General features: G+C 36.6%; 1 protein-coding gene across 4 annotated transcripts in view; it reads left to right on the top strand.

Moving 5' to 3' along the window:
* The window catches only part of ASPM (assembly factor for spindle microtubules), a 53,789-nt gene that overhangs the window by 24,585 nt on the left and 10,973 nt on the right, over positions 1-18,231 (top strand). For 2 of the 4 annotated variants that reach the window (XM_043569083.1, XM_043569082.1), the window contains exons 17-21: positions 4,832-5,026; positions 7,357-12,111; positions 14,914-15,080; positions 16,354-16,450; positions 17,574-17,783. In XM_043569083.1, the coding sequence (XP_043425018.1) occupies positions 4,832-5,026; positions 7,357-12,111; positions 14,914-15,080; positions 16,354-16,450; positions 17,574-17,783 (5,424 nt within the window). The remainder of the gene's footprint in view (positions 1-4,831; positions 5,027-7,356; positions 12,112-14,913; positions 15,081-16,353; positions 16,451-17,573; positions 17,784-18,231) is intronic. The other 2 variants (XM_043569085.1, XM_043569084.1) reach the window with 1 other exon arrangement.

Below are 18,231 nucleotides of genomic sequence, written 5' to 3'. Positions count from 1 at the left end.
CATGACCTGAGCCCAAGTCAGATGCTTAACTGACTGAGCCACCCAGGCTCCCCTCTTTATTAGTTTAAAAGTGGTACTTTGGTTTCTGTTGTTTTATTTCTCAAGATATTTAGGACCTGGGCATAGGGATAGGAATGTTACTTATTATTTCCCTTTGTGACCCTAATACTATACAACTTTGTATTAACATAAGTGATTTTTTGAGTTTCGAGAAAAATGTGATTTTTAACCATCTGTTAAGTGGTGTTGATCAAGTTGAACAAACTATTTTAGTCCTTTTTTCTACCTACTCCTTCCACTAATAATCCTATATTCACTTATTTGGAAAATCAAACAAAATAAAATGAGCAACCATGCTTGATACATTTATCAGGTATTTCAGAAATACATTCCACCCGATACTGCTCCTCAATTTTGAGTTACTGTGCATTTAGGATAGAGTCCTTAATAACTCTATAAAAACAGTTACATTTTGGCAACTCTTACACATACCATGTATTTTGTCATAGTTTATCAGACTCAGAAATAACAGTAATTGAAATTTGCTTTCACCCTACTCAAACTCTTGGTAGTAACTTTTGGGAGCTAGGCAGTGGCTTATACTCACAAATGGTCTTTTCTGCTGTCATATCTTCTTTGTGCCTTCTTTTGCCCTCCATCTTCTCAGTATCTGCCTCCTTGCCCACATATCCCTTCAAGGATAACTTTTGTACTTTTGGAAGCTTGTAGGAAGAATTGCTTTAGGAGAGTTTTCAGCGAAGACTCTTTCCTGGCTAGTTCTCAAATTATTTCATTAATTCTGTTTATATGATATTAAATAAGATATTTAAAATCCCAAGAAACAGGGGTGCCTGGGTGGCGCAGTCGGTTAAGCGTCCGACTTCAGCCAGGTCACGATCTCGCGGTCCGTGAGTTCGAGCCCCGCGTCGGGCTCTGGGCTGATGGCTCAGAGCCTGGAGCCTGTTTCCGATTCTGTGTCTCCCTCTCTCTCTGCCCCTCGCCCGTTCATGCTCTGTATCTCTCTGTCCCAAAAATAAATAAACGTTGAAAAAAAAAAAATAAAAAAAAAAATAATAAAATAAAATCCCAAGAAACATATTTATCAGAATTTGTGGGGGGTTGGTGAGTGGCAAATGAAACCTTCATTTTCCTGCTCGAGATGATCTTGTTTTAAGAAGCTGTAAACTGCAAAGATTTCTTAGCTCTTTGCTGGTGAGATCTCTTTTCCTGATTTATTTCTTTGATATAAGTAGTAGAAATTTCCCTATTTTTTAGAGACCACTGCTTTTCTCCTTTCTCAAGTGACCATGTTCCCTCTCTTATACAATTATGCTAACACCCAATTATATCTTTTCATTTGCTATTTGGAACATTAAGCAGTAGGTTCCCTGTATATTCTCATAGAAATATTATAAGCTAATAAACCTATAAATACCAACTTGAGATAGCTGATTTTTCAGGTGTCAAATTTACTTTCATGTCACTGTTGTAATTTGTATAAACTATCCATTGAGAATAGAATGGCTCAAGTTCTTGCAGAGACAAGTGAAAATTGACTAATGGCCCAATTACCTAATGAATGAAGCAGGATTGTCCAAGGGTCCCCTGACCCATTCTACCGTTTAGTTCTTCCCGTCAAAGTGTCGGCACAAACTGCAAAGCAAAGTAAATCCCTGTGTTTGGCTCATATGCAAGGTAAAATAAAACAAGCCTGTAACAGGTTGGCTGTTGGCTGTCCAACAGCATAGGATTTAAAATGATGACGCGGTCTAATTTAGAAAACAGTCAGTGACTGCCAGCATGGGAACTTTCACCATCAGTTTGTATAAGTTTTCAAAGTTGCTAATTTCATCACATGTTCACCTGCTTGAATTTGTCTACTTTCCATCTGTAGCTTCCCTAATGTCACATAAAATTGTTCCATTTACTTTGCTTGAGATTGAGATAGCCTTCAAACAGGAAAGTGTCAACTTACCTTAGCCTACTGTATCTAAGAATGCCCCTTGCTCTTAGAACTTTTGACTCAAATGCAACTTTTGACTCCATTGTTTTAAGCTAATAGGGAATGCTTTTTTAAACCCAGTTTTTAAAAATTGTGGTGAAGAACACATATCATAAAACTTACCATCTTAACTTTATTTCAGTGTACAGTTCAATAGTGTTAAGCATGTTTACATTGCTATGAAACAGAGCTCCAGAATTTGTTTAACTTGCACAACTGAAATTGTGTTCATGAAATAACTCCCGTTTCCCTCTCCCCAAGCCCTGGAAATCATCGTGCTACTTTCTATTTCTATGAAGGGTGACTATTTTAGATGCCTCATATATGTGAAGTCATGCGATATTTGCCCTTTTGTCAGTGGATCATTTCACCTAGTGTATGTCCTCAAGGTTCATCCATGTTGTAGCTTGTGGAAGAATTTCCTTCATTTTAAAGGCTGCATAGTATTCCATTGTGTGTATATACCACATTTGGTTTATACATTCATCTTTCACTGGGCATTTGGGTTATTCCCACCTGTGGGTTCTTGTGAATAATACCTCTGAACATGGGTGTGTCTCTTTGAGACTGTACTTTCAGTTTTTTGGAATATGTACCCAGAAGTGGGATTGCTGGGTCATATGGTAGTTTCACTTTTAAACTTTTTTTGAAGAACTGCCATACTATTTCATTGCATTTTACAATTCCACCAATAGTGCATGAGGATTCCAACTTCTCCACATCCCTGCCGATACTCGTTAATAGTACAGAGATATCTCATTGTGGTTTTGATTTGCGTTTCTCTGATAATTGGTGTTGTTGAGCATCTTTTCATTTGTGTGTTAGCCATTTGTATGTCAGGCTATCGGATATTTCTGTTGTTGAGTTATAGAAATTCTTTATATATTCTAGGTACAAGTACCTTATTACATATATGATTTGCAAATATTTTTTTTTCTCATTCTGTAGATGGTTTTTCTCTCTGTTGATTGTGTCCTTCGCAGAAAATAATTTTTTTGTTTGATGTAACCCCATTTGTCTACTCTTTGTTTTTGTTGCTTGTGCTTTTGGTGTCATCCTATAAATCATTGCTAAATCCAATGTTAATCAAATTTTTCTCTATGTTTTCTATAAGTAGTTTTATAGTTTTAGGTGCTACATTTAGGACTTTAGTCCATTGGGGGTTAATTTATATGGCATAAGAAAAGGGTCTAACTTCTTTCTTTTGTATATGGATATCTAGTTTTTCCAGCATCGTTTACTAAAGAGACTATTCTTTTCCCATAGATCATTCTTGGTACCCTTGTCAAGGATCATTTATCCACATATATGAGGGTGTATTTGTGGGCTCTCTATTCTGTGCCATTGGTCTATATGCCTGTCTTTCTGCTAGGACCACACTGTTTGATTATTGTAGCTCTGAAATATGTTTTGAAATTGTGGCAGGGGGGATGCTTTTAATTTGGCTATCTGTAGCCTTAAAGTCCATATGCTTCACATGGGACTTACTGACAGTGATATTAGATGGCTTACTGAGTTTGTTGGACATAATTCCGCAGCCCAGTTTTAGAATTGTCTAGTCTTTTCTCACTCAGAAGTGATCTAATATATGACTCTCACCATTTGTTAATATTTGTTTCAATCCATTAACTACATTTTTCCTTTCTTAGAGTGGCAGTTTGATCCCTTCCGTAAGTGAATGTGTTCCCATACTGTGCAGTTTCCACTCAACAACTGATTAGGATTAATTAATAACTAGAATCTATAGCTAATATCTGTGTAGAGCCCACCCTTGGATGGTGAGCTGTCCCATTTAGCTACAAAGAGGTTGTCACACGTGCTATAAATTGTTCTTGTCATAAGAGGGAATGACTTATATTCTAGTTAACAGTTCAGGTAACTGAAATGATAAATCTAGCCTTGAAGAGTTTGGCAAAGTGATTGCCTAGTTCAAACCCTGGTTATCTTACCAGTGGACTGACAATCTACTTGACTGCTCTGTCTCAGTTTCCTCATAGTCATAAAATTAGTACCTGTTCATCTGTTCTTACAGTTGTGTGAGATTTAGATGAACCATTCATGAAGTGTTTAGAATGGTGCCTAGTGCCTAGTGCCTAGTAAGTATTTAACCTATGTTGTTTTTCTTAGTAATGCATTATTAGGAGTCACAGATCTAGAGACATGTAGGGTACTAGCCTATAGTGCTCCCAGGGTAGGTGGCTCCTCTTTGAGCACCTATGCTGTCGGGCATAGGTCCTGATACCACGTCTCATAATCCAATATTCTTATCTTTTGAGTGTCTATGCTGTAAAACCGTTGTAGCCTGTGCTAAAAGTGGTATTTTGCTGCTTCTCTCTTTTTGTTAATTCTTTTGTTCAAGTTGTAACAAAACAATACTATATTCTATTGCAAGGCATTTTGTTTATTTTAGGGTCTCTTCCCCAACACCCCCTATAGTCCCCCTCTTTTTAAAAAATCAAGCATGAATCTGGGCCATAATCTGATAAACATACCGTATTTAAATTGCCTTTACATTTATTATTGACAAACTGTGGTATATCAAACATGTGTATGATCTTTATTTTAGACTTATATTTACTAGGAATTTTTGTTTCATCCTATAAATATATATGCAAATCCACCTATCAGACCATTCATCATTCCCAGAATTATCTTTACTCCAAAGATGAGCCTATCTTAAGTCTGAGGAATGTTTTATTTTCAGGATCAATTTGATTAATATTTAATAAATTATTTTCTTACAAATAATGGTTTAGGGTCTTAAGTAATTAAGTTTTTGATTCATATTTGCTTGTTTTTGTTTTTTGTCTTCTGTTTTTTTTTTTTTAGGAGAGAGACAAAGCTGCAAGAATCATTCAATCAGCTGTAATCAGTTTTCTATCTAAACAACGATTGAAAAAGGAGATTAATGCAGCATTGGCCATTCAGAAACATTGGCGAAGACTCTTAGCACAAAGAAAGTTATTAATGTTAAAAAAGGAAAAACTAGAAAAAGTTCAAAATGAATCAGCATCAGTTATTCAGGTATAGCATCCTGGTATTTTGAATTTAAAAAGTTTTAATGACATTTTTAAGAAAGAAAGTAAAATATAAAGTTTTAAAGTATCTCTTAGGCTTTCGTGTTTTTCTCGTACTTTAACAAATATTTAATACTTTCCTACTACCTACTACTATGATCAGCATAAGGCTCAAACAAATCAAAATGCTTCCTTTGCTTTGAAGGAGCAAATAGTCTTAATTCTTTACCCCTTCTGTCTTTTTTTTTTTTTTTAATTTTTTTTTTTAACGTTTATTTATTTTTGAGACAGAGAGAGACAGACCATGAATGGGGGAGGGTCAGAGAGAGAGGGAGACACAGAATCCGAAACAGGCTCCAGGCTCTGAGCTGTCAGCACAGAGCCCGACACGGGGCTCGAACTCACGGACCGTGAGATCATGGCCTGAGCTGAAGTTGGACGCTTAACCAACTGAGCCACCCAGGCGCCCCTGTCTTTGTTTTATATTAGAGGTTTGCAGTCTTCTCCATGGGACATGCTGACCCACTGTACCATTTTACTTTGTATGTCCACAAACTCTACCACGCTCTTTTTTTAATCTTTACTATGAGTCCTGGAAACTTCTTTTGGGATAAATGTGTGCATTTTCCTCTGTAGCCCACTTAGTTGGTATATAATGAAATATTACTTATAATCTATATATAGAATGCCTATGTTAGTTTCCTGCTTAGAAAAAATTTTTAACATATCTACTTTACATAATAGACATATTCCATTCCACATATCTTCGTGTGAGGTTTTGATATTAGATTCTATTTTGATAACATCGGAGAGGTGTACTATTTAAATTTGCCCTATGTAAATGTCATTGAAGCTTCACCCCATAATTTTATATTTTATAAAGTCGGAAATTTTTGTGTCTGGCTACTACTGTTGATAAGTGAAGGATTCTGATTTAACAAATTATCTTTTTTGAACCATTTTAAATGTGAAATATTACTCATAGAAAATTGCACAAAACACAAATGTAGAGCCTGATAGTTTTTCACAAAGTGAATACCCATGTAACCACCACCTAGGTCAAGAAATAGAATATTGTCAGCTTCTCAGAAGCCATTTCTCAGTCCATTAGCTTCCTCACCCCAGCCCAAAGTGACCATTATTCTAATATATGCTAATCATGCCTTTTTTCTACACATCTTTAAACTCTATCATTTTGTCATGCCTGTTTTTTTTTTTTAATTTTATCTAGATGGGTGCAAACAATGTAAATTCTTTTATTCTACATTATTGAATTTGTGATATTCATTAGTGTTGAGTTTAACTGTGGTTTAACTTTCAGTCTCTAATATTCTGTAATTTACTTATGTTTTAATTATTTATGCATCTCTTTATAGTAAGAGAAATAATGTGCTGTACACATTATTTCTCATCAGACTGAAGAGTAGAAACAGAACCACAATTGACACATAGTAAAGGAATAAGGCAGTGTCTGTTGAAAAATCTTAGAGGGTCCCTAACTCTCCTCACCCATGGGTGGGTGTGCTTGGACCAAGCACAGGTGCATAACAATGGGCAGTGCTAATGGAAACAGAGGTACCTCGCCCCTAAAATGTTTTCCTTATGTGTAAGGAAAATTCATCTGCAGTAGGGAATTCTTCCCCAACCCTCACCCTGACGAAGGAATTAGGGACTGTGGGTGGTATGAGAAGGAAGCAACCTTGGCTATTCAAGAGATAAACAGTTTGTCATTTCTCAGATCTTTTCAGAATACTACTTTTTGACCGTGAGTCTATAATTCCAAAATTTGGGAAGAAGTAATTTTATTTTTAATGAGAAAAATGAGAGTGATCTGGCTCACTTGTTTCTCAAATTCCTGTGTTTAAACTATTAGACCTGAACAGGGTCCATCACGTAAACAGTTTCCAATCATTACCAGATAGCTTAGCAGTCTTGATATTAAGGAGAAAATACAAAATCTAAAGGTATATTTATAGGAAATTACTTAGAATCAATAGATAGCAGAATGTCACTATAATTTTATTTTGACTGTTTCTTATATGTTATTCTAATAGAACATAAACTTGCTTATATTTCTTATGTTTCTGAAATACAGATGCAATATAAATACCATTAAGATTGAGATCATGATTTCTGAATTGACTACAGCTGTGTCAATATAGAAACTACATAACTACAAACATAAACAAAAACAAGAGACAAGTAATTTCCAAAAATATATTGTTTTTTTAATTTAACTTATTTATTTTTAAGCAAAATGTTAGGAAAAATACTTGCAGAGGTGTTAAGTATAGAAAGTTATGTCTGTTTTACTTTGTGTCCTTTCTTACATTTCAGAGGTATTGGAGAAGATATTCCACTAGAAAACAATTTCTGAAATTGAAGTATTATTCAGTCATCCTGCAATCTAGGATAAGAATGATAATAGCAGTTACTTCTTACAAACGATATCTTTGGGCTACAGTTACAATTCAGAGACATTGGCTTGCTTATTTAAGAAGGAAACATGATCAACAGAGATATGAGTTGCTAAAATCATCATCTCTTATAATCCAGTCTGTGTTCAGAAGATGGAAGCAACATAAAATGCAATTACAAATAAAAGCTACAATAATATTGCAAAGAGCTTTTAGAGAATGGCATGTCAGGAAACGAGCTAAAGAAGAAAAATCTGCTGTTGTCATACAGTCATGGTATAGAATGCACAAAGAATTACGGAAATATATTCACCTTAGATCTTGTGTTGTTATCATTCAGACAAGGTTTCGGTGCCTTCAAGCCCAAAAGTCATATAAAAGAAGAAAAGAGGCTATACTGACTATCCAAAAGTTCTACAGAGCACATCTGAAAGGAAAGACTGAGCGCGCCAACTATTTGCAGAAACGGGCTGCAGCCATTCAACTACAGGCTGCTTTCAGAGGGATGAAAGCTCGTAATTTACACAGACAAATTAGAGCTGCTTGTGTTTTTCAGTCATACTGGAGAATGAGACGAGACAGATTTCGATTTCTAAACCTTAAGAAAATTACTATCAAATTGCAGGCACAAGTAAGAATGCATCAGCAATTACAGAAATATAAGAAGATAAAGAAAGCTGCCCTTATAATTCAGATTCATCTTCGAGCTTCTATTTTAGCCAAGAGAGCTCTAGCATCTTACCAGAAAACCCGTTCTGCTGTCATTGTTCTACAGTCTGCATATAGAGGGATGCAAGCCAGGAGAAAGTTTATTCACATCCTCACATCCATTATAAAAATTCAATCATATTATAGAGCTTATATTTCCAGAAAAAAATTTCTGAGACTGAAACATGCTACAGTAAAGTTACAGTCAATTGTCAAGATGAAACAGACTCGTAAACAGTATTTACATCTGAGAGCAGCCACACTATTTATCCAGCAATGGTACCGGTCCATAAAAGTGGCTGCACTAAAGAGAGAAGAATACGTCCAGATGCGGGAATCTTGTATCAAACTGCAAGCTTTTGTTAGAGGTCACCTGGTTCGAAAGCAGATGAGGTCACAGAGAAAAGCTGCTGTTTCACTACAATCTTATTTCAGAATGAGAAAGATGCGGCAGCACTACCTGGAAATGTATAAAGCAGCTGTTGTCATTCAGTATTACTATCGCGCTTACAAAGCACAGGTCAGTCAGAGGAAGAACTTCCTGCAAGTTAAAAGAGCAGTTACTTGTGTGCAGGCAGCTTACAGAGGTTATAAAGTACGCCAGCTAATCAAACAGCAATCTATAGCTGCTCTTAAAATTCAAACTGCTTTTAGAGGCTATAGTAAAAGGAAGAAATATCAGTATGTGCTTCAGTCTACTATCAAGATTCAGAGATGGTACAGGACATACAGGACTGTTCGTGATGTAAGAATGCAATTTTTAGAGACAAAGGCAGCTGTGATTTCTCTCCAATCTGCTTATCGTGGCTGGAAAGTTCGAACGCAGATCAGAAGGGAACTTCAAGCTGCAGTGAGGATTCAGTCTGCTTTTAGAATGGCCCAAGCCCAGAAACAGTTCAGATTGTTCAAAACAGCAGCATTAGTCATCCAGCAACATCTGAGAGCATGGAGCGCGGGAAAGAAGCAACGTATGGAATACACTGAACTCCGTAACGCAGCACTGATGCTTCAGTCTACATGGAAGGGAAAAATAGTGAGAAGGCAGATTCGAAAGCAGCACAAATGTGCTGTCATCATACAGTCATACTACAGAATGCATGTGCAGCAAAAGAAGTGGGACATCATGAAGAAAGCTGCTCATCTGATTCAAATGTATTATAGGGCGTACAGGATTGGAAGGAGACAGCGTCAGTTGTATCTGAAAACCAAAGCGGCCATAGTCATCATACAGTCTGCTTACCGAAGTATGAGAGTAAGAAAAAAAATAAAGGAGTACAACAAAGCGGCAGTCGCTATACAGTCTACATATAGAGCTTACAAAGCCAAAAAAAACTATGCAACCTACAGAGCTTCTGCTGTTCTAATTCAGAGATGGTATCGAAATATCAAAATTGCAAACCGTCAACGTAAGGAATATCTTAATTTAAAGAAGACAGCAGTTAAAATTCAAGCTGTTTTTAGAGGTATTAGAGTGAGAAGACGTATTCAACACATGCACGTGGCAGCCACTTTCATTAAAGCCATGTTTAAAATGCATCAAGCAAAAGTAAGATACCACAAAATGAGAACAGCAGCTGTCCTCATTCAGGTAAGATACAGAGCATATTGTCAAGGTAAAATTCAGCGTGCAAAGTACCTGACAATTTTGAAAGCTGTTACTGTTCTTCAGGCAAGTTTTAGAGGAGTAAGAGTTAGACAGACTCTCAGGAAGATGCAGAATGCAGCAATACGCATTCAGTCCTGTTACAGAAGATACAGACAGCAAACGTATTTTAATAAGTTAAAGAAGGTAACACAAACAGTACAGCAGAGGTACCGGGCAGTGAAGGAGAGAAACGTACAATTTCAAAGGTATAACAAATTAAGGCATTCTGCCATATGCATTCAGGCTGGTTTTAGGGGGATGAAAGCTAGAAGACATTTAAGAATGATGCATTTAGCTGCAACTCTGATTCAGAGGAGATTTAGAACTCTGAAGATGAGAAGAAGATTTCTGTCTCTCAGGAAAACCGCTCTTTGGGTTCAGAGAAAATACCGTGCAACTGTTTGTGCAAAGCATCACTTACAACAATTCCTGCGGTTACAAAAGGCGGTCATTACACTCCAGTCATCATACAGAGGTTGGGTGGTAAGGAAAAAGATGCAAGAGATGCACAGGGCTGCCACTGTCATCCAGGCAGCTTTCAGAATGCACAGAGCACACGTGAGGTACCAGGCCGTGAGACAAGCCTCCGTTGTAATCCAGCAGCGACACCAAGCGAACAGGGCTGCCAAACTGCAGAGACAACGTTATCTCGGACAAAGACATTCTGCCCTGATTCTTCAGGCTGCATTTAGGGGTATGAAAGCGAGAAGGCATTTGAAAATGATGCATTCCTCTGCCGTGCTTATTCAGAGCAGGTTTAGGGGTTTAGTGGTAAGGAAAAGATTTGTTTCTCTCAAAAAAGCTGCTGTTTTTGTGCAGAGGAGATATCGGGCCACCACGTGTGCCAGGCGTCACTTGCATCAATTCTTGAAAGTACAAAAGGCGGTCATTACAATCCAGTCATCTTACCAAAGACTGATGGCAAAGAAGAAGGTTCAGGCGATGCACAGGGCTGCAGCTCTCATCCAGGCCACTTACAGAATGCACAGGACGTATGTTACCTTTCAGGCTTGGAAACATGCCTCAATTCTAATTCAGCAACATTACCGAATATACAGAGCTGCAAAACTGCAAAGAGAAAATTATGTCCGACAAAGACATTCTGCTTTGGTCATTCAGGCTGCATATAAGGGAATGAAAGCAAGACAGCTGTTAAGAGAAAAACACAGAGCTGCTATCATAATACAAAGCACATATCGAATGTATAGACAGTATCTTTTTTACCGAAAGACTCAGTGGGCCACAAAAGTAATCCAAAAAATATATAGAGCAAAGAAGAGGAAAGCACTTCAACACGATGCACTTAGGAAAGTAGCGGCCTGTGTTCAGGCAGATTTCCAGGACATGATCATAAGGAAACAGATTCAGGAGCAGCATCAGGCCGCTACTGTTCTTCAGAAGCATCTTAAGGCCTCCAAAGTAAGGAAGCATTATCTGCACTTCAGAGCAAAAGTAGTCTTTGTTCAGAGGAGATACAGAGCACTAACTGCAGTGCGTACCCAAGCGGTCATTTGTATACAGTCTTCCTACAGAGGCTTTAAGGTCCGAAAGGATATCCAGCGTATGCACCTGGCTGCCACCCTAATTCAGTCACTCTACCGAATGCATAGGGCCAAACTTGATTATCGGGCAAAGAAAACTGCCGTTGTTCTTATACAGTATTATTATAGGTCATACGTCAGGGTGAAAACGGAAAGAAAAAATTTCTTAGCACTCCAGAAATCTGTACGAATTATTCAGGCTGCTTTTAGAGGCATGAAAGTTAGACAGCAATTGAAAAACCTATCTGAGGCAAAGATGGCAGCCATTGAGAAGCGATCTGCGTTCTGCCGCCACAGAACTGAAACTCCGTATGAAGCTGTGCAAAGCTCAGCACTTAGGATTCAGAAGTGGCATAGAGCTTCTCTAGTTGCTTGTTCACAGGAGGCAGAGTGTCATTCCCAGGGCAGGGCTGCAGGAACGATTCAAAAAGCTTTTTGTAAAACGGCCACAGAAATATTGGAAACACAGAAGCATGCTGCGCTACGAATTCAGTCCTTCCTTCAGATGGCTGTGTATCGGAGAAGATTTGTCCAGCAGAAAAGAGCTGCTGTAACCCTACAGCAGTATTTCAGGACATGGCAAGCAAGAAAGCAGTTTTTATTGTATAGGAAAGCAGCATCGGTTTTACAAAATCACCACAGAGGCTTTTTGTCTGCAAAACCTCAAAGAGAAGCATATTTACATGTTAGGAGCAGTGTTATCATTATTCAAGCTAGAACAAGAGGATTTATACAGAAACGAAAGTTTCAGAAAATTAAGGATAGCACCATAAAAATCCAGGTACTTGTACATTTAAATGTAACGCTTGCATTCTTTCCTTAACCAGCATTTGTTAGATTTATAAAATGGGTTTAAGCAGATCATAAAACATAATACTTAGTTTACATGACCATTTCACTTTTCTTCCAAAATGGAACGTTTTTGAGAGTGGGAAAAGGGAACTAATAATTCAGCTAAGACAGTGCAGAACTAGAATTCCTCTGGACATGATCGCTCTACGCTTGTTGCATTTCAGTGGGTGTTAATTTTTTGAGAATATAGTTTGATTATAGTTTTACTCTTTTGAGTAAAATTATTTTTTAAGTGAGAAATTTAAGCTAAGGTAAAGTGATATTTGGCCAAGTTTAGGCCAAATGCTATAATTTTATCCCTCTAACAATCTGCTAATAAGACCTACTTAAGCTAGATAGGCCTGTGTCGTTTATTCAGAGCATTTAGCACTTCTGGTTTCCAAAGCAATTTTATATTATTTTTTTCATTCTATTTCACCACATAAATACCACGTCTGGTATTTAATAATAATAATAATTATTATTATTACATATAACATATATATACACATTATATTAATATGTATATGTATAATATTTATAGATTACATATACATTATATTAACATGCATATGTATAATATATTAAATTATACATATATTGAGATGTTATGCTCAAGAATGAATTGGAAAGAGCCCACTAAAATATATCCAAGGAACATTCTAGTTGTAGGAGATAACAGGGAGTTCAAAAACTAGAGCGAGAGTGTGGGTAGTACTGTGAAAAGAGTGATTGGAGACCAGGATGGCAATAGAGGGAGTGAGATTGTGGATAGCTTTGTAAGATATAGAAGGGTAGTCTTTTTCCATCAGGTTAAAAGAAGTTCTAGAAGAGTTTAAAAAGAAGACCAGAATCATATTTTTATTTTGAAAATAATTGCTCTGACAGTAATGTGGAAGAGGGACTGGAAGGGGAGCAAGACTAGAAGCAGAGAGACCAGCCAGGAGGCTGTTGGCAGTAGGTCAGGTGAAAGATAGTTTAGTGGTGGCAGTGGGATTGCAAGGATTCTTTTGAGTGGAGGGCGTAGTACTTGCATCACATAGAACCTAAACGAGTTTTCAAGCCACGTGCGCGACTTAAATAACAGCAGATGCTACCATTCGCTGACAGAGGCAGCAGAGAGGAGCAGACTGGAAGATTGATGAGGTGTGCAGTTTGAGGCACATGATGAAGTTGAAGTGTCTAGCAAGGCAGCTGGCTGTGTTTGTAGAGTAGTACAGATTTCGGAATTTGACTTCTACATTATTGGCATACATAGCATCGCTGAAGTCATGGAGTGATGAGATCACGTAGGAGTAATGTGGAGAGTGGAGAGTAATGTGGAGAGTAATGTGGAGAGTAATGTGGAGAGTGCTGGGGACTCCAACACTGAAGAACGTCAACATGTGAGAACATTGAGAGGAGAAGCCAACACATGGTAGTAAGAGGGAACAAGAAAACTGAAAGATTTATAGTATCAAGAAACCAAGGATTGAGGGAAGAAGAAACGAATGCTCAAATTCCAAATGCTGCCAAGAAGTTAAGGGTTGAAATATGTTAACTAGATGTGTTAGTTAGGGTTATATTCAGTTGAAATGACAGAAAAGCCACAGTAACAATCTTAGGAAATTTTGACTATTTTTTCTCATACATGATTACGTTTAAAAATTACACTTTACACGTCTGGTTTTTAACATATCCTTCATGGTCTCAAACTTTAGTGTACATTGAAATCACTTAGAATTTTTAGAAATACTGATGCCTGGCTCCTACTGTGAATACCAATATGTTGGTGTTCGGGTTTGTTTACATAAAAGCCATATATAATATGCTCTGAGTAAGTTAAGGACATCACAAGAGTAATTCTTGCTTGTCAGCTGAATTTGGAGCTTGATCCCCATGTAGATTGTGGCTGCAGTATTTGTTTGGAGTCAAGACTTGGGTTCGGATCTTGACTCTGTCGCTTACTGGCCTTGTGGTGTAGCAAGTCTCTTCTTCGTCAACGTTGATTTCTGTTTTGTCAAATAGAGATCTTAATAATCATCTCACAAGATATTTGTAAAGAATAAAGGTACTTCTTCCACTTATTACCTGCACATCAACAAGTTACTCAATTTCTTTGGGCCTTGTTTACTCGTCTCTAGATTAAATATCTACCTATGTTATTATAAGGTTTTAATAGTGCTTAGTGCGAAGGGCTTAATAGGTTATAGCTGTCACTCACACATGTAGTCAGCTGCAAGGTTGCAGAAATTGGAAAAACTGATAGTCCTCAGACAGATAGTTGCTCTCAGGATTTTGCTGCAGCCTGGACACAAAACCCGGGATACATGTGAGGGAGGTGGGTGGGAGGTAGGAGAGATTCCTGTTCCTTCCCAATAAGTAGTTAGTGTGTTCCTTTGCTTTCTGTTCTTCCAAACGGATTGAGATAGTAAGGACAATGCACGCATCTGGCTTTTCAGACATTATACACATATTAAAATTTAGGAATATTTGTTAAGGTTATATTAGGCTTAGCTGTCAGCCAGCCAGGGTACATGTGATAAAGCATATAATAGGTGTTCACTGTGGTAAGCCGCACTGTTTCAGGGGGCTCATTTATGTCAGGAATGAATGAGCCTAATAGAAGAGTCATCATATGACTGTATTTCTGCAATTGATTTTTGTCTACTTGGCATTACATTAGGTATCTTTAATACTGATTTTTTTTTCAATTAACAACAATAAAAAAATACATCTCCTTGCATATTTTTTATATTTATGTATTTAATAGGCTGCGTGGAGGAGCTATAAAGCCAGGAAGTATTTATGTAAAGTGAAAGCTGCTTGCAAGATTCAAGCCTGGTATAGGTCTTGGAAAGCACGTAAAGAATATCTAGCTATATTAAAAGCTGTTAAAGTCATTCAAGGTTGTTTCTATACCAAACTGGAGAGAACACGGTAATGTATCATAGCTGTGTTAGGGGAGTATGAGGATCTGTGTGTGTGGTAGCTAAGTCTTTATATAAAATCATACTGCTTATTTCTTTGTCTTTTAAATATTTGCTACGCCTAGCTTGTATGGTTTCTTTTGTTAGTGTTATCTCCACTGATGAAACAAAATAAGACTCTTATTTTTTGAGATAGAGCCTTGATACAATCATTTTTCTTTTTTCTTTTTCTTTTTCTCTTTTTACTTTATATTAGCCCCCCTATTTTACTTTAATGAAGACCTAATTACCAACTTATTTTTGTTCATTGTATTTTCCTGTTCCTAGTTCATTTCTTTGAAACACATTTTCTGAAACTCTTATCAGATTATATTATTTTTTTTATTTCACAGTGTAAGAATTTTCCCCCAGTTACCAGAATTGATGAATTATTATATCAGTGATAGTTTTAAAGATTGTTTTAGGAGAGACTCTAATGTTAGAAGAGTTTCTTGATAAATTCCACGGGTGGAAGCTCAGTGCTTACCATATAAAGATATAGTTGCTGCTATCAGCTGTTAAGGACCAGTAGTACCTAAGTTTCCTGTACCAAAATCTTGAGTTTTTCTCATTGGTGCTCAGCTTTATTTTCTAAGAAATGTGGCAACATGATGTAAGTTAAATCCATTCTCAATTTTTATGTGTTACTGCTATGTTGGCCCCTAACGTTTAATCTCTGGCCCTTAGTTTTTAAGTTTTTCTCTAGTTCTCCTTACAGAACATTTCTTTTCAGATATTTGTACGATACCTGGCTTCCCTTTCAAACAAATTTCCATTTCTCATTTGCCTGATGCTGTTCTAATCTCCCAAGTTCTTTTTGTGACCCGCTCCTATCTGCTCAAAGACTCACTTGCAATATGGACCCAGATTTTAGACTCTGCCGTTACTTCTGTCAGCATCCCCTTTATTTAGGCTTTGTGTAGGTCTGGATAATTGTACTTTCTTTTCATCCTGGTTGGAGTTCTTTCTCATTCTAGAAATTCATATTTCTTGCTACGAACATTGCCAATTGCAAAACTTATTTTTCATTGTGTCAGTTCGTGTGTGTGTGTGTGTGTGTGTGTGTGTGTAGAATTCTGATTGCTAGAATTAAAGTATAAATTGTTCTTTTCCACTTTCTTTTTTTCTTTCATTGCCTTTCTTATTTTTTCTTTCTCTAGTATTAAGTAGTGGGGGGGGGGCAATAAATACTTACTGAGTAAATTAAAGAAATTTGTAATTGCTTTCCAATACCTACTTTTTAGGTTTTTGAATATGAGAGCATCAACAATTATCATTCAGAGAAAATGGAGAGCTATGCTTTCTGGAAGAATAGCTCATGAGCACTTCTTAATGATAAAAGTAGGTAAAGAAGGGGAAAAAAAGCTCATTTGCAAAGAGCCATTTTAGGAAAGAAAACAAAAGGAATTGGTTTTTTTTGTTAGCTATACATTTATTTTAAACACGTCATTGCAGTCAATTAAAAATTATATTCACCCTTAAAAATACATTTTATGAATATATTAATTTGTATATTTATATTTAAAAACTATTCTGAAACCCAAGTTTGAAGTAAATTTTAGAGTAAATAATTTATTTGGAGAGAGTCATAATAGATGTAGCATATTTTGTCTACTATAAGTCAAACAATAAAAATTTTTTAAACTACAATTGGTGGCCTATTCAAAATATTTAACATCAAAGTTTTAGAATAGCTGCAGTACCTATAGTCTTTTATTAAAGAAAGCAAAATTAAAATTTTATTTGTAAATTTCGATGTAATATTCACTATTATTTTATAGCTATTATTATTATGCCTACTAGTGTATATTTACTAATTTGATCCTCATAAAAACCCTCTGGTGTAGTGATTATTAATTGAAGTCGTTAGTATTCTTATTTTACAAATGAGGAAACTGAGGTCTAGAGAGGTAAATTGACTTGCCCAACGTCATCCAGCTAGTTGGTGGCGAATCTATGTTGTAAAACAGAACTAGTGCCCATTTTAATTTACATACTCCTTTAGGTTTCTTAGAATTAGTTGTCAAGATGTTATATAATCGAGGAGTCTAAGATGTGCTGGTTCTGAGATGTAGTCTTTGGTTCTCAAAGCAACAGACAGCTTCCCTGGTAGTTGTTTATAATGCCCATTCTGTTCTCTATATTGCTAGCACTTTTATTAAATCTATTTGTCCTTTGGTAATATTAGTCCTTTTCTCCCTCACAATGAGAAGTATCAGGAAGATGAGAGGGAAAGACCACCAGATATCTATTGACCTTGGCTTGCACCTTCATAAAAACCTAATTTTTAGCTGTAGAAATTACATACAGTCACCTTATATATGAAATATGACATTCTTAAGCTAAAAATGTAAAAAAAAAATCATAATTACACCATCTCATTTTTCATTGAGAAATTCAAAAGCCTCCAGTGGGTTGAAATTATTCCTTTCTGTTAAGTCACTCACAAATTTTTTCCTTGTAGAGACATCAAGCTGCTTGTCTGATTCAAGCGAATTTTAGAAGATACAAAGGAAGGCAGGTCTTTCTTCGGCAGAAGTCTGCCGCTTTGACCATACAGAGATATATACGAGCCAGGAAGGCCGGGAAGTGTGAAAGGATAAAATATGTCGAATTAAAAAAATCTACAGTTGTTCTACAAGCACTAGTGCGCGGTTGGTTAGTAAGGAAAAGAGTAAGTATTTTTAAGTAGAATACCTCAGTCTTAAGAAATGAAGGTATGTGGTGTTAAATTGTGTTAAGAAATTTTAGATTTTGGAGAATAATTTCAGAACTAATAATATAACCAATATAACCTCTCAGCTTCTGCAGAGGCCTATAACAAGATCACTGGTTGCTATAGATTTTTGTTTTATGAGCCTGTTTCTCATAGATGCTCACCAAAAATGCAAACTAATTTTTTTCTTGTAATGAATCTTAACAAAGGAACTGAAAGAAGGATGAGGGAGGAGCTCCAAATGTGAAGGAGGTTGTCATTCAAGTAGCCTTTTGCTACCACCCAGCAACTCTGAGGTGTTGTTAGCTACTGTTTTCTGTGATAACTTCCACATCTTCAGCAAGAAAGAGTCCCTCCTGGGGAGGTCACAACGTTTTTGGCGTCAATATGCAAAACGCTGTCAAAG

The sequence above is a fragment of the Prionailurus bengalensis genome, chromosome E4, assembly GCF_016509475.1.
Source record: "Prionailurus bengalensis isolate Pbe53 chromosome E4, Fcat_Pben_1.1_paternal_pri, whole genome shotgun sequence".
Classification (NCBI taxonomy): domain Eukaryota; kingdom Metazoa; phylum Chordata; class Mammalia; order Carnivora; family Felidae; genus Prionailurus; species Prionailurus bengalensis.
The sequence above is the reverse complement of the archived record's forward strand: the minus strand, read 5'-3'. Positions and strand labels throughout refer to the sequence as shown.